Consider the following 17,266-nt stretch of genomic DNA (forward strand, 5'->3'; position numbering starts at 1 on the left):
ATTGTAAATATAAAACATCTACCGATTTAAATGAAATTGATATGGTGGTGGTAAAACAGGTCATTGAATGGATTGTAGAACCATTAACATACATCTGTAACTTATCATTTCAAACCGGTAAATTTCCCAATCAAATGAAAATAGCTAAGGTTGTGCCGCTGTATAAGACTGGGGATAGACACCACTTCACAAATTATAGACCTGTTTCTTTGCTTCCACAATTTTCCAAATTATTAGAAAAGTTATTCAATAATAGATTAGACAAATTCATAAGTAAACATAAATTACTTACTGATAGTCAATATGGATTCAGAGCACATAGTTCAACATCACTTGCATTAATAGAATCAGTTGAGGAGATTACAAACGCCATAGACCACAAATTACATTCAGTTGGAATATTTATAGACCTTAAAAAGGCTTTTGATACAATTAATCATGACATATTAATCAATAAACTTGAACAGTATGGGATTAGGGGGTTGGTGTTGCACTGGGTGAGAAGCTACTTAAGTAACAGAAAACAGTTTGTGAAGTTGGGGGAATATACATCATCATGCTTGGACAATGCTTGTGGCGTCCCACAGGGGTCAGTATTGGGTCCAAAACTGTTTCTAATTTATATAAATGATATTGTCAATGTTTCCAAAATATAAAAATTAGTATTATTTGCAGATGACACAAGCATTTTTTGTTCAGGGGGGGATTTGCAGGAGTTACTGAGGAGGATCAGTATAGAAATGGGAAAATTGAAAATATGGTTTGACAGAAACAAATTATCATTAAACTTAAGTAAAACAAAATACATGTTATTTGGCTATTGTAATACAGACATACAGGTTCAGTTACAAGTCGAGGGGGTAGATATTGAAAGGGTACATGAAAATAAGTTTCTGTGGGTGATAATAGATAAGATAAACTGGAAGACTCATATAAAACATATACAAAGTAAACTGTCAAGAAGCATTTCAGTTCTAAACAAAGCGAAACATATTCTGGACCACAACTCACTCCGCATTCTTTACTGCTCACTGGTTTTACCATATTTACAGTACTGTGCAGAGGTATGGGGTAATACTTATAAAGGTACAACACAATCACTATCAGTAATGCAGAAAAGAGCTATAAGAATTATTCATAATACTGGCTATAGAGATCATACAAATCCACTATTTTTACAATCCAAATTCTTAAAATTCACAGACTTGGTTCATTTTCAAACAGTACAAATTGTGTATAAAGCAATAAACAATTTACTTCCAGCAAATATTAAAAATATGTTTTTTAACAGATCAGGGGATTACAGTCTGAGGGGGAAATTTAATTTAAAGCATCAGTGGGCACGAACAACATTAAAAGGTTTCTGTATTTCTGTCTGTGGGGTGAGGATGTGGAACAGATTGGGAGTGGGGCTCAAGCAATGTCCAAGCATGAACCAGTTCAAACAGCGGTACAAAAATATGTTTTTTTCTGGGTATAGGGAGGAGGAAGGGTAATGAGGGTTAGGGTGTTTTTGTTTTTTGCTTCAGCTTGTAAATATATAGTATTTTGTATGTAAGTAGGTATGTGTAGGTGTATATTTATGTTTGTGTATATATATGTGTATGTATATGTGTATGTATGTTGATGTGTGTATGTATATATATATATGTGTATGTGTATGTATATGTATATCTATATATATATATTAATATCGGTTTAGGTGTGTAGGAATCTATGTGTATATGTGGCAAAGGGTATTACTGGTTGTGGGGAAGAAGGGGTAGGGATAAATAAGCTGATGCTTCACCCTACCCCTTTTCGGACATGTTGGGTACACAGTAGGAACTTTTTTGTTGTTGTCTTTACTGATCTATCTTGTAATTGTTGTTGTATCAAATGTTCGAAATAAACAGTTTTCATTCATTCATTCATTTGTGACACAATTTTATGCAGTCGCGCTGCTCCAGTCGTTCCGCCATTTCCTTGCAAAGAAAAAAACGACGAGAGACTCCACCCATCCTCACACAAAGGCTGCTTACAAGCAAATGATGCAACCGACAGGCGTGAAAAAAATCACGCATGCGCACGAAGGTTCAAGGTTGACTCATGCAAGCACACGTGATTCAAATCCATCAGGTTTTTGAAAAAAATAAAAAGGTCGGATACTTTTCTAACAGACCTCGTACAGCAATGGTCAGCCTTGAGCAAATAAAAAAGGCAACACGATAACTAATCTACAGTATCTCCCTAGTTATCAGCTAGTGTAGTGAGTTTGAGCTAAGTTTGCAAATTATAACTAACTGGCCAGTAATGTTTCAACATTTTGCAAAAGTGTTCATTCATTCTGCCTTTTTCCATAGGCTTTAGATTTGTGCTACCAAGTCATTGGTCATTGACTATTTTTCATCATATATACTCATTGGGGAGAGGTTGGGCTAGAGCATGAGTGGGCAACAGTGTGTCCTGAAGGGACAGGTTAATTGTGGCTCTGAAGTCAGACAAGGTTTTCCTTGCAACCTGTTGCCTCACCAGATGGTTCAATTTAGAGTTCTGATCATGTGTGAAATCACCTGTTGAAGTGATTGGTAGCAAGGAAAACCTACATGGTCGTTGTCCTGCCTGACACAACCCTGGCCTCGAGGCAGTGGTGGGCACAGTTCCGCTAATCCGCTAACCGCTAATTATCGAAGCTAATGTTTTCATTATCATACATAGGTTAGAGTGGTAAGCTTGTGACCAGAAGATCCTTGGTTCCATTCCTTATAGGAAAATCATTAAGATGCACTCAAGCAAGGTACAAGTTCCTGTCACTGTGGAGTTAAGCACCTTGCCTAGTGGTATTCTGGCATTTTGTGGGTGTGTTTTTTTACACGTCTTCTTCTGCCAGCTGTAATGCATCTCATGTTTAGTGACAAAAAAATACAATTTCCCTGTTGAGTATTATATTTCTCTCTGTATTTTAAACACATTTTAAATGTCAGTCATTATTCTTTCTTTAAATTTACTGTCCCCTATTTTTAGCCCCTACCTCATCCTCAGAATCATCCAGTAGTCTTGAACAAGAGAAGTACCTGCAAGCCATCCTGGACTCCATCCCGATCTACTTCAGATTGAACGGAAGTGACACCCTGTCCAACCGATCTCTCGTTGGCCTCTCTCCAGGTATGTTCCAGCACAAATGGTATTTTGATTGTTTTATTCAGGTACTGAAACTAAATTTCACTTTTCTCTGAAGATCTCTCTCTTCTCCTTGAGTATCTACGTACTACACATTTTAATAGCAATTTGTGTCTGAAAGTTTAAATTGAAAATGATCCCGATCTAATTCTTGTCTTATTGTATATTTTGCTTGATTTGGTATGGGGCAGTGCAGTTAACAACAGGTGTTTTGTCTCTAGTGTGTGAATGCATTAAGCAGCATTTTCAGGTGCATGTACTTGAAGAATGGGAGACTGATTTGAAAGAATTGCAGTAGTGTGGCAATACTTTTTTGATAAACTGTTGGGCTGAAGAAGCTTAAAATAAATAGAATGATTTGTGATCATGAAAATTACGAGGTCTATTAGAAAAGTATCCGACATTATTTTTTTCAAAAACCACATGGATTTGAATCACGTGTGATTACATCAGACATACTTGAACCCTTGTGGGCATGCAAGAGTTTTTTCACGCCTGTCAGTTATGTCATTCGCCTGTGGGCAGTCTTTGAGTGAGGAGTGCCCCACCCTCTCGTCGATTTTTTCATTGTTTAGGAATGGCTCAGAGACTGCTGCTTTGTTTGATCAAAATTTTTTCAAAACTGTAAGGCACAACTGAGTGGACACCATTCGATAAATTCAGCTGGTTTTCGGTAAAAATTTTAACGGCTGATGAGAGATTTTGGTCTGGTAGTGTCGCCGTAAGGACGGCCCACGGTGCCTGACGGCGATCTGCGCTTCGAGGCGGCAGCGTCTCGCCGTTTCAAGTTGAAAACTTCCACATTTCAGGCTCTGTTGACCCAGGAAGTCGTCAGAGAACAGAGAACTTTCAGAAGAAGTCGGCATGAGGAGTTTATTCGGACATTCCATTGTTAACAGACATTTTGTAATGAAAGAACGTACGGGCAGAGTCGCATGTCGGGCCGGACCCGACCGCGGGGGGTCGCGACAGGAAAAACACCTCCGTTGGAAACCTTAACGGGCAAGTTGGAACATGCCCAAGCTGTTAAACAATTTCTCAGTTACTCACTTGTTGAAAGCCATCAAAAGCCGCCTGAATTTTACAAATGGTTTTCAACACGGAGGTGTTTTTCCTGTCGCGGCGCACACAGATTCGCTGAGTCGTCACGGAAACGACTCGGCGAATTTGCGCGCACGTCTTTCATTAAAAAATGTCCTTAAACAGTGGAATGTCCGCATAAAGTCCTCATGCCGGCCTCTTCTGAATCTTCTCTGTTCTCTCACGACGTCCTGGGTGAATTAAGCCTTAAATTAGGATGTTTTCAGGTCGAAACAGGCCGACGACGGCTCCTGGAAGCGCTGCACGACGTCCCGCTCATTGGGAAGTCCTTACACCGACAGAAACACCCCATAATCTCTCATCAGCCGTTAAACTTTTCACCGAAAACCAGCTTAATTTCTCGAATAGTGTCCACTCGGATATTCCTCACAGGTCCAGAAAAAATTTTGATAAAGCAACGCGTGCTGTCTCGAGCAGCGTGTGAAACAAAGGAATTCAGCCGAGAGGGCTGAACCACATCTCACTCAAGGCCTGCCCACAGGGAAATGACGTCACCGACACGTGTGAAAAAACTCACGTATGCGCACGAGGGTTCAAGCATGATTGGTGTAATCGCACGTCATTCAAATCCATATAGTTTTTTAAAAAATAAAAAGGTAGGATAGTTTTCTAATAGAGCTCGTATGTTGTAGAACACAACAGCTTAGAGAAGATCATGACTTGTAAATAAATCTGTTGAAGATGATTACAGTGCATCTGCTCACATAATGATTAAAGACTTTAACTACAAATCAAATCTTTCAAAAGTATTAAGGTCTTGGAATAGAGAATAAGTCTCGTATGATCTCTGAGACCCACCAGGGCCAGTCCTTATTCCCGTTAACCATAGCTTGAAGTGGATGAGAGTCTACGACCTGAACACTAGTCCATCACAGGCTACTTCTCCAGCAAGGCTTTTACTGATTTAAAGTTGGGTAGATTAGCACTCAACTGTAGATGTGTCTTCTTGTCTGAGGACACAAATGGATAGCCTAAAGTACACACCTACAATCAGCCCCAGCCTGTATATTGGTAGACCAGTTTCTGTCCCACAAAAGCTTGAGTTGTGTCCTTAAAGGCATCCCTTTGATTCTTTTTTAAAAAATGTATTTATTTTTTCTGTTTGATGTTGCTGGAGGCTTCACAGACGGACTGTTTCCTGTTCATGACAAGAAAAGTTTGAATTTAATTTAATGTACTGTATTTATCTTAAAGGTATAATGCCACTGTTTTTTTTTAAAGATTTAAGTCATAAAAATATAATTAAATCTTCATTAAAACGAGGTGTAATTTTTCAACATGTTACAAAAATAAACCTACATTATAATGCTTGGATTTTGGTGGAATCTAAATTTTCTCAGCTTTGTGAAATTTGAAAGGCCCTATAGCTTTAAGCCTTATGCGTCCAAATGAAGCAGTAAAATGTACATCAATATATAAGTACCTCAAAAATTCTCACGCGAGTAAAGATTATAATAATCCCACGGTGCTATTTGATGAATAAATTAGTTCTTTGAAGCTGACACAAACTATCATATCAAATGTGTGAAATCTTAGTTTCTTGCTGATTATATTTATATATATATATATATATATATATATATATATATGATATTATATGCTTATTATATTGTTGATTGTTTATTTTGTAAGGTAAAAGAGTGAACAACACTCTGATTATGACGGCAGCACTTCCATACAACAGACCTTTTTCACAGAATTTTAAGTTGTCATTAACTACATTTACGTGAAGCAATCCAGCCTGAAGGTGATCAAGTTGGAATGGAATCTTTCCAATCAGTGAATCCACATGTATGTTTTAGATGATCGTAATAAAAGATGAAATACACACACACACTTTTATATGTTTTTCTCGCTGTAGTTGGATTTGGTATGTTGACATGCATCTTCTGGGCATAAATATCTTTCGAAGTCACATCTAAGTTACCTGACAATTTGAGCTGAATTTGCTGTTGCGTCTTAGCTGTGTCGTGGGAAAATAAAGCCTATTTTGTTTGCAAGGGACACAAGGCCACAGAGTTCATTTCTTCTGATAACACAGAGAAACTGCAGACTTGCACTCTTCACAGTTATTTTTGTTCCCTGCAGCTCTGCCATGAACCTGTCTGCTTGCCCTGGTCATTGGCTATTTTTCACCTATTTATATCAACTCTTGTGTGTGAATGAAAGAGGAAGAGACTGTGGGAAAAAACATTTTATGTGGTAACATTTGGAAGGAAATTTGTACAATAAAAGGTTGTGTAAGTAGCATAGGCCAGTCTGGGGTCGGTGCCCAGTCCATTCATCTTCTCTGTCATCACTCTCCCACCACATCTACAAGAATCTTAAACAGAAACTGTATTGGACCAAAGCTGCATCCAGTGCACTCACAAACATTCACACACCCACTCATTTCTGGCTTTTCTCTTCCTGTATTTGATTATAATATAAAGTTTTCCTTTGGTAAAATTTGAAAGCTCTCTAGGTGGTAGTAAGTAACAATCAGTCTTAAACATTTGCAAAAATCTAAGATTGTAAAGATCAACTCAGGTAGAGTTGGATTTAATTCAGTTCTGTGTTGTCATAATACAAGTACGAGGTCTGTTAGAAAAGTATCGGACCTTTTTATTTTTTTCAAAAACCATATGGATTTGAATCACGTGTGATTGCATCAGCCAAGCTTGAACCTTCGTGCGCATGCGTGATTTTTTTCACGCCTGTCGGTTGCGTCATTCGCTTGTGAGCAGGCTTTGTGTGAGTAGTGGTCCACCCCTCTCGTCGTATTTTTATTGCAAATAAAATGTCTGAACAATTTGGAGCTTTGCTGCATCATTTTTTTTTCCAGAAACTGTGAGAGACCTCCAGGTGGACACCCTTTCGGAAAATTCAGATGGCTTTCAGGGACGATTTTATGGGGATTACACAGATTAAGGAGTGCTCCAGCTGGTTTAAAGACCGCCCACAGCTGCTGAGAGCGCGCCGCGCTCCAAGCTCCGATCGACAGGCTGAAAAGACCAGATCATTTCCAACACGAAGGCTTTGTTGATCCGGGACGTCGTCTGACTTACACAAAAATGGCAGAAGACGTGGATATCAGTACTTTTTCGGCACATTCCACTGTTACAGGAGTTTTTTTCATGGAAAGAGAAGCGGAGGGATGCGCCACCGTGCCGTTCATGGTGCGGGACAAAACCACCTCCGTGTTGGTCTCACAGGACGGCTTTCAGATGGCTTTCAGACGGCTTTCAGTGGCTTTTCAGTCGTGTGACTATCCGAGAAATTGTGGATGAGCCTGGACATGCCAGAACATGTCCTGTGAGGCTTCATCACGGCGTTGCTTTGCGCCATGCGGCTCCGCCGCGACGCGCGGAATTCCTCCGCTCCTCTTTCCATGACAAAAACTCCTGTAACAGTGGAATGTGCTGTTTATTTCCAAACTGGACGCTGTGTTGATCCGGGACGTCATCTGACTAGCACAGGAATTGCGGAAGACGTGGACATCAGCACTTTTTCGGCACATTGAGACAGACGTGCAGAGGAATTCCGCGCGTCGCGGCGGTGCCGCATGGCGCAAAGCAACACCGTTATGAAGCCTCACAGGACATGTTCTGGCATGTCCAGGCTCATCCACAATTTCTTGGATAGTCACACGACTGAAAAGCCACTGAAAGCCGTCTGAAGGTCATCTGAAAGCCGTCCTGTGAGACCAACACGGAGGTGGTTTTGTCCCGCGCCATGAATGGCTCTGTGGCGCATCCCTCCGCTTCTCTTTCCATGAAAAAAACTCCTGTAACAGTGGAATGTGCCGATAAAGTACTGATGTCCATGTCTTCTGCCATTTTTGTGTAAGTCAGACGACGTCCCGGATCAACAAAGCCTTCACGTTGGAAATGATCTGGTTGATTCAGCCTGTCGATCAGCGCTTGGAGCGCGGCGTGCTCTCAGCAGCTGTGGGCGGTCTTTAAAGGTGATAGAGAGAGGTTGAATGGGGCATTCATCCTTGTTCTGTGATGTGATATGTAGCCCAAAAAAAATTGGTTGGGTCTGTAATGGCTCAGAACCTTCCTAAAAGGCTCTCTGAAACAGCTATGTTACTATGCTGGGTTTAGAATGCCTCGTTTGCCTTTAATGGCGTCGTTTCGGAGCTTATTTGGCAACCTCATTATGAAATGCAAGTAGGTGGCGCTGATCGGTTGCCATTGTTTGATTGGCTGCCCTTGCTCTCACTGAAAAGAAAGCATTATTTACTTATTTTCATTGCTTTTATATTTTCTGTTGTGTTTCTATTCAGGTTTTTTTTTGCCTCTTTCTCTAAAATTGTATATAATAACCATTAGATTATTAATATATAAACAAAAATAAATTTAAGAAATATTACAATTTGAAAACAAATGCACCCGAACGTGATGACAGCTGCAATGCTAACTTTTAACATTGAAAATGTCATAGACATGCTAACGCGTTAGCATCGCTCCCGTTTTTAAGTTATAAAATACATCTATCAACTGTTTCAGAAGAACAAAACAGGTCGGTTTAACATAGAAAAGGTAAATAATACTCACAGATGTATGCTCTTTAGGGTTTTAGCAGGAGAAAATTAAGCAAAAGAAAGAAAGAATAATCGAAGCATTGCTTCAATCTGCGAAGCACTGCTTCGATTGGTTCAAGGTTCAAAGCAAAGCCGCGCTGCAGAAAAGTTGTTTACGGACCCGCTGCAGGGTCTGTAATCAATACAGAAATGATCATTTTCCTGACAAACACCCCCCAAAACAATGGCCACTCTGAAGGACCGATAACATAATCGTTAAGCACAAAGTTTATTGATGTCGGTGGATCGAGTAATTTCTTAACGATACCCAAAAGGAACCGGTTCTCGATACACGTCCCTAGCTGCTAAGGGGTTAGCTCATTCCCTTTAGAGGAACAAACCAGAGCTAACATGCCATTCTAACGTGTAATTCTTACAACAGGAATATGGCGCAACACAAATTTAAAACAAAAGAAAATGTGATACTCACAGGCTGTACTGATTGCTGGGGTTGATTTTGTCGCAGAGTCAGAACTGACCCTCTACTGAGTATTAAATGCCGACTGAAGCCGGCTCGAAATCGTGCAAGGTTTGTGAAACAGTCTTCCGTGAAATGCGCAGAGCAAAGAAATAGTTGGCGGTTGTATGTACTGGGGATGCGGTTAAAAATGAATAAAAGCCAGTGATCGCGTACATTGCTTTCCGTGGGAAGATCGTAGTCCGCTAAAACAGCCTGGGAAAGCACACCTGTAGCTCGCCATTGCTTCTCTTCGAGTGTTACGAATGGGTGGGCACAACCTTATGAATAATTAATTTCGAAGGGGCGTGTGTGAAAGGGTGTGTGTGTGGGGGGGGGGCTGTTGGTGAAAAAGTGACGTAAGTTTTCTCTCAAAAACGGATTGGCCTGTTTTCTAGGGGCAATTCAAAAAAGGAGAAATACTTGAAACAGAGATTCTGAAAATTGCTGGCACTTCGTGTGTATTCCCCACAGCGGGGAGACTCTGAACTAACACCACAAACATGAAAAAGATTATTTTGATTCTCTATCCCCTTTAAACCGGCTGGAGCACTCCTTAATCTGTGTAATCCCCATAAAATCATCCCTGAAAGCCATCTGAATTTTCCGAATGGTGTCCACCTGGAGGTCTCTCACAGTTTATGGAAAAATTTGATGCAGCAAAGCTCCAAATTGTTCAGACATTTTATTCGCAATAAAAATCAGACGAGAGGGGTGGACTACTGCTCACACAAAGCCTGCTCACAGGCGAATGACGCAACCGACAGGCGTGAAAAAACTCCCGCATGCGCACGAATGTTCAAGCTTGGCTGGTGCAAGCGCACATGATTCAAATCCATATGGTTTTTGAAAAAATAAAAAGGTCCGATACTTTTCTAACAGACCTCTTACATTCAAAGATAGATTAAAGGCATATGTAAACACTTTGTTGTTGTGTATTCTGAGTGCATATTTCTTCCTTGTTGCAACTCTGGTAAAAGTTTCTATGTCTGATGTGTTATTTTCAGGCAACGAAAGGAAGACATCCAGATTACCAAAGATGGCTCCTGTCCATTTAGACCTCCCATTCTCAAACAGCTTTACTAGAGGAGGTGAGCTTGTTTCCATATTCTGCACCGTCTGACACTGGAATTGTCATTGATTTTGGCTGGACGTTTTAAGTTTTATTCAGTGTGTTTTACCATCTGGCTGCTTCAGGAAGAGGTTATAGGTGTGGAGGTACTGGTGTTGGTCACATTAATTGCTTACAGAGGTGCTTAACGGTGCGAAATAACCCTTTTGGTTTTCTTGGGAATCTCCTTTTTTTCTGTGCCATCTCACCGGTTTTCTTCCAGATGTACATCCTTTTCTTTTCTATTCTTGGAAAGCAAAGTGTTATAGTATGGCAGCACTGAGAAAAAGTGCCTTGTCAAGCTTGTAAGGCCCAAAAATTCTACTTTGCAGATGGAGTTCTACAAAAGGCAAAATTTTGTAACTACATTTCAGACAATCTGAAAGGATTTTTTTATGGAAATAATGTTAGTGTTGACTGGTTTTGGTAAACATAGTAATAAGTACTCTTCACTGTTGAAGTCAACTCCACCTCCCCCAAGGCCAAGACCGAGTCACACCACCTCGACCTGCCAGTGACGTCACAAAGCTCTACTCCGATTGGCTGTCACCCCCGCCACTCAAAAAAAAAAAAAAAAAAAAAAAAGGAACAGATTGAAACAGAATGTGACTTTTTAACCTCTTAAAATAAGTCAAGGTTAGCCATCTCTGAACTTGTCCAAGATCTGTGTCCCAAGAATGTTCCCTATGAATTTGAAGACTTTGGCAGTAATAGTACTAGATTTATGCTGAGCACAGACGTTCCGTTGCTAATAAAATGAGTTAAAGGGTTAGGAAGCATAGTTTCATACTGTGCCAGTATGCTAACCATAAAAGAGGGAGAATAGATGCACCTTCAGTCTCGACTTGAATGTCTGTACAGAATCTGAGTGTCATGGCAGATCATGCCACACAAGGGCACGATAAGAGAAAGACTCTGTGGCCTGCACACTTTTTATTTACCCTAGGAACACAAAGTAGTCCTGTGCCCTGAGAATGCAGCACCTGTGCTAGTTCATAGGGTGTAATTAGATCAGCTAAGTAGGGAGGTGCTTGTCCGTGAATAATTTTAAAGGTTAGAAATAGAACCTTAAAAATCTGATCTCACAGACACAGGAAGCCAGTGAAGGGATGCCAAAATCAGTGTAAAGTGGTCAAACTTTCTGCTTCTTGTCAAACCTCTGGCAGCAGCATTTTGAACCAATTGGAGACCCCTAATGCTGGACTGCAGTAAACCAGAAAATAGAACATTGCAGTAGAAAAGACATATGCATGGATCAGGGTCTCAGCATCAGAGTCTCTTCGCCATGTTTCTCAGGTGGAAGAAAGCAGTCCTCGTGATATCTCTAATGTGGAGGTCAAAGGACAACATAGGATCAAAAATTACCTCAGGGTTCCTCATTTTGTCAGTGTGATGTGTGACAAATGTGTTTAGGGTCAGTGTTAGCTGGTCAGATTGATGTTGATGTCTCGCTGGACCGAGGACAATCAATTCAGTCTTGTCAGTGTTTAAAAGTAAGAAATTGCTGGACATCCAGCTTTTTCTGATGCAAAGCAGTCCCCTAAAGACTTTATGTATACGAGATTACCAGCAGTTATCAACGTGTACAACTGAGTGTCATCAGTGCAGCAATGAAAAGTAATCCCTTAATGCCGCAGTATGTTCTCGAGGAATGCTATATAAAGGAGGAAAAACAGGGGGCCTAAGATGGACCCCTGTGGAGCCCCGTATTTCATTTCACCAAGCTTAGAGGTAGTGTTATTGTATAGAACACAATGAGAACGAATGGTTAGGTAAGATGTCAAACATACAAAGACATTCCCAGTAATCCCAAAATTATTCTCCAGCCTATCAAGTAGAATACGGTGTTCTACCGTGCCAAACGCAGTGCTAAGATCTAACAGTGACGGAACCATAATGGTGTCTGAATCTATTGTAAGCAGAAGGTAATTTGCTACTTTAGGTAGAGCTATCTCTGTGGAATGATAATATGTTCCAAAAACGGACTGCAGTGGCTCAAAAAGATTATTCTCAGTAAGGTGGTCCACGAGCTGCTGTGAAACTTTTTTTTTCAGGAATTTTAGAACAAAATGATAGGTTTGATATTAGCCTATAATTTTTCAGTAGACTCGAGATAAAATTTCTTAAGTAATGGTTTAATCATTGCAGATTTGAAACATTTCAGAACAGATCCAGAGGTTAGTGACAGATTAATAATTTCCAGCACAGTCTGCCCAAATAGGCCACAGGTCCTTAAACAGTTTTGTTGCCCCCCACCTTAGAGCTGTGCATCCCAGGGGATGTGGTACATATAATAGACTAGCGCAACGCCCTTGGGGATCCACCGGTTCTAGATTGGGTAGTGTTTATAAAATAGGTAGCTGACATTTTTCAGGGGTGGCAATAAATTATGCAAAGTTTCTATAATGATTTGGAATGGCGTGTGAGTCCAGAATGTAATTATCAATGTCCATTGTTCACTGTTGTTAACTAATATCCCTAATTTCTCCAAAAATTAGTTCTGTCAATACTTGGCTTTTAATATATAGATGATTTACCGCCCCCTGCTAATATCCATAGTTTCTCCAAAAATATTAATCCTATCAATGTTCTTTTTTGGTGGCATTCATCCTTGACCCAAAATACATAAGCATACCAAATGTCTCTCTCCCCTGTTTGTCTGTGATCAAAATTATACCCACGCACTCACGTACACAGAGGCCATTTGACTTCTAATATATAGATGATTTACTGCCCCCTGCTGGAATGGCGTGTGTGTCCAGAATTTAATTATCAATGTCCATTGTTCACTGTTGATAACTAATATCCCTAATTTCTCCAAAAATTTAGTCCTATCAACTTTCTGTTTTTGCGGCGTTCATCCTTTACCAAAAAAACATAAGCATACCAAACGGCAAATGTCAGCTCTCCCCAGTTTCTCCATGATAGAATCCATACACACGCATGCATACACGTACACAGAGACCACTTGGCTTTTAATATATAGATTGTTTCCAACCTTGTTGATTTCACACCAGGACAGCGTGAATGTGAACCCTGAATCTGAAAAACACTTATGCTGCCACAGGAACATCACTGAAATATGAAGTATTTTTATTTATTTATTTTTACCAGATTATTTTCTCAATGTGGGTGAAAGGTAACTTGGCACGTCAGGCAAAAGAGGAGAGTGGAGCACGAGTCCAACATCGAGCCAATGTCGAGTAGACGAGCGTACATTCGAGCCCTGGACGGAATGCTTTGTTTTTGGTTGTTGGCAAGTAAACAGTGTGAACAACAAGAAAAAATGAAAACCCTCAAAACCAGTCTCAGGTTATTCTTCAAGGTCATACAATACCAATGCCAAAATCGAGTCGATGCATAGCGAGTCCAAGGCATCAAAAAAATCAGCCTTCAGGCCTCCAACAGTGATACTGTTACATGCATTTATGAGAATTTGTGTTTTCAGTTATGCTCAGGGTTCTCCGCAGACAGTGTAACAACAGCTCCATGCCGTTATACTGCCATCTAGCGCCGCTTTGTGTGGTGTCATCTCATGATGTTTTTAGCAGGAAACCTTCACTTTCAAATGAAAGCTCAGAAGCTTCGTTATCAGATGAAGCAGTGTTCATTTCACTGTCTGTCATCCATCAGGATGTTTCTGCTTTTTCTAAAATGTACATCACACGATGAGAAATGCCAACAAATGCAGAGTAAAATGTAGAGTAATAAGACGTTTTCCAGAAATGCACTTGCTGATTCGGGGAGGAAAGCTGAACCTTTTGTTTTTCTATTTTTATTTTATTTTTTGACAATAAGAGGGGTGTCAGAATCTGAATCACAAGGACAAGGTGAGAGTTTCACACTTTGAAGTGAATGCCCCCAGCCCAGTGATATTGTGACTTGGGAATTCAAAATTTTCAATTTTAAAATTATACAGGGGAAATGTGTAAAAAAGTCTGGAATCTCTCACATTTTAAATTGTCTTTCTGTACATTCTTTTTTCTTTCAAGTAAGTTTATTGCACATTTGTAACATACAGTGTGTCAATGAAACACAAACATTGTAGATGAATCAACAGTTCAGCACAGAATCAGACCAGAAACAGTACTAAAAGATTTTAGGGTCGATAGGACTACAAATGAATGTGTAGTGTTCGTAGTTGGTGTGTTGGTATGAGAGGTTTGATCGTGTAGTTTATAGTTGTACAAGTGTTCGGTAAACATTGGGAGTCGATCTGTATTGTTAATATGAAGCACAGGTATTTTAGAATGCTTTACAGAAACTCACGGACATATGAGTTTTTCTGCCCTTCGAAGTTGTACAAAGGGAACTTTTTGTGTTGGTCTTTGTGTCACATACATAACTTGAACATTGTGCTGATTAAATGGTAATTTTTACTACAACTTCAAGTGAAATCAAGATTTTAGAATCTGAAATCACGTTTTTGTGCGTGGGAATGGGTGGCCCGTTGATGCCTCTGCTTATCCCCAGATACTGTCACGTAAAGTCTATAAATGATTATTTAATAAGATTTTTTTATTCACCTTAATCTAATTAGTCCTATAATTAAAATAAGTGGAATTACACATGACAAACCGTATTCAGTACTATGATCTATATGGAAGCATAGTTTTCACCACCAGATCCAGAAAAAAATCTGTAAACAGTTGTGTTGAGGGCACATCCCCACCTTTTTTGCTGGAAGCATAAGGTATAAAGTGTTGATTATAGGCCTTTCTGTAAATATAAATAACCATTAAAGAAAGGGGGATCTGACTTGGCTAATTTCTGAGAAGCACTTAAAATTGCTGGCATCCTAACTTGTGTAAATTTTCCATGTTAGAACAAGAATTGCCACTGGGCGTAGAGGACATGTTGAAAATGGCCTTATCTCTCATGGGGCGGGGGTTGAATTTGGCTCCAGATTGGGAATAAGATGGTCTCATGAAAATAGAGATTTGGCCGTATGTGAGAAATGACTACTTCTCCCAGTGGTTTACAACACATAGGAAAACAAGCAAAATTAAGAAGCCAGGTCTGAACTCAGATCTGACTGATCTTGAAAAAGCTCTGAGCAACAGTGACACATTGGTTAAGATGATTCATTGTGACACCAATATCACTGAGCATAGGGGCCAAAATATTTCAAATAGATCCAACACCCAGCGGCCATTTAAAATGTTCTCTAAACTAGGATTGGGACCACATCAATGTGTGTATTCAAAAAGAATTTAGCCACAAAGACACACTGCCTATAAAATAGTGTTTAAAAATAATTTGAGCATACAGAGTTATCACAGTACTCTCTTCTTCCCTTCTAGAAAGCTGAAATTGAAATGAGGGAACTTCCACTGACTAATTTTGACAAATGCATCAAAGAAACCCATGATAAATTATTTATTTGGATCAGGTTTAGAGAAATGTTTTCAAATGTGTCTTACAGTTTAAACTGTTGTGATAATCCAAATGTTGACACAAACATCCCTCTGAAGAATTGGCGCAAGGGTCTCTGGTCACCCTCGTTCATTGTGCCCTTTGAAGTACAGACTACAGTCTGGAGCACCATTTTGACTATATGAGCAGGAATTTCATTCTTAGAGGAAACCATCGGTACCAAGTGTTTTGTCTGTGTTAGAGGTTGAGGTTTGTGTTGGGGCATGTTTGAGGTATTAGTCATTGCTACGGTTAAAGGTTGTAGGCCTTTGACACTTGACTCAGTATTTTGTATTTTTTCTTGCAGTGACATATTTGAGATTTTTTTGTTGTTGTTTGAGTTTTGTGTTTTTTCTTCACTAGGAGTGAAGCCTATGCTTTGGCATCTCCAGACAACTCTGTACACTTGAGCCCATCCAATACAGGATTTAAAAAAACCCAATACCAGTTGCAAAGACTCAGACATACCTCAGGCGGATGTATTCTGCAAAATCAGTCTACTTCATCAGTTCCTCTTATCAATGTCAGCATGTTTTTCTGAGAGTTGCAAGAACTCGTGTCATGACATTATAATTCATCTCTAGCAAAAAATAAAAAGCTGTATTTATTGCATGTGGAAAACCTGTGTAGTCCGACAATTTTTTGCAGAGAAGATTGATCAGGAATCAATAAAGCATTGAATCAGTAAGTAGAATAAATAATGACATTGATATTGATGAAATATTATAAATTTCCTTCTCTACTCTACATTCCAGTAAATTTTCATCACAGTTACTGAATACATTCTTAACATCATCTAAGCCGTCATATTCATCATGCATGCTGCTATAGTCATTGTGTTAATATTTTCAAATGCAGAATGTAATTTCTTCAAAGTCACAGCACAGCCTTTTTGGCCATCAGTTCTTTATCCAGCATGCATGACTGATTCCATGATGTGAAGAGGTCAGCAGGGTATGTCTGGTTCTGATGTCTGATATTGACATGATTTTTTTATTTTTTTTTCCCCCATACCCTTCTCCCCACCCTCATTTTCTTTGTCTACATCCTGTACACAACCACCACTCAGTGCTTGAGTACAGAGATAAACTGTTCACTCCCTCAAACCAAAAACCTGCCAGTAAGGATAAAATGCAAAATCAAGGTACAGTGAAACCATGTAATTTCCTTTGCTGGTCCTCTTTAAATACTCTTTCTCTAATGCATCTTTCAAGCCCTCCTCCTTTTTCTTTTCTCTGAACTACATGTGCCTTCACTAACAGTGTTGTATGCTGTGCTAACACCGTGCTGCAAACCAAGCCATTGTGAGGCACAATACTAACCACAGCCGCTTCTGTAGGTGCAATTTTAGGGCCCGTGGTTTCTTAAATCAGACTGGCTCCTCTGATGTGGCCATTTCCTTTGTTAATGTGTTTGCTCAGCAGAGCTAGCCGCGGTCAGTTCGTAAGCCACATCC

At 39.8% G+C, this 17,266-nt stretch overlaps 1 protein-coding gene across 1 annotated transcript in view; it reads left to right on the plus strand.

Moving 5' to 3' along the window:
* Positions 1–17,266, plus strand: part of sbf2 (SET binding factor 2) — a 316,027-nt gene that overhangs the window by 237,921 nt on the left and 60,840 nt on the right. The window contains 3 exon segments of the mRNA XM_034163256.1: positions 3,004–3,144; positions 10,292–10,375; positions 16,880–16,954. Coding sequence (XP_034019147.1) covers positions 3,004–3,144; positions 10,292–10,375; positions 16,880–16,954 — 300 coding nt within the window.

Source organism: Thalassophryne amazonica, chromosome 2 (assembly GCF_902500255.1).
Source record: "Thalassophryne amazonica chromosome 2, fThaAma1.1, whole genome shotgun sequence".
Lineage (NCBI taxonomy): Eukaryota > Metazoa > Chordata > Actinopteri > Batrachoidiformes > Batrachoididae > Thalassophryne > Thalassophryne amazonica.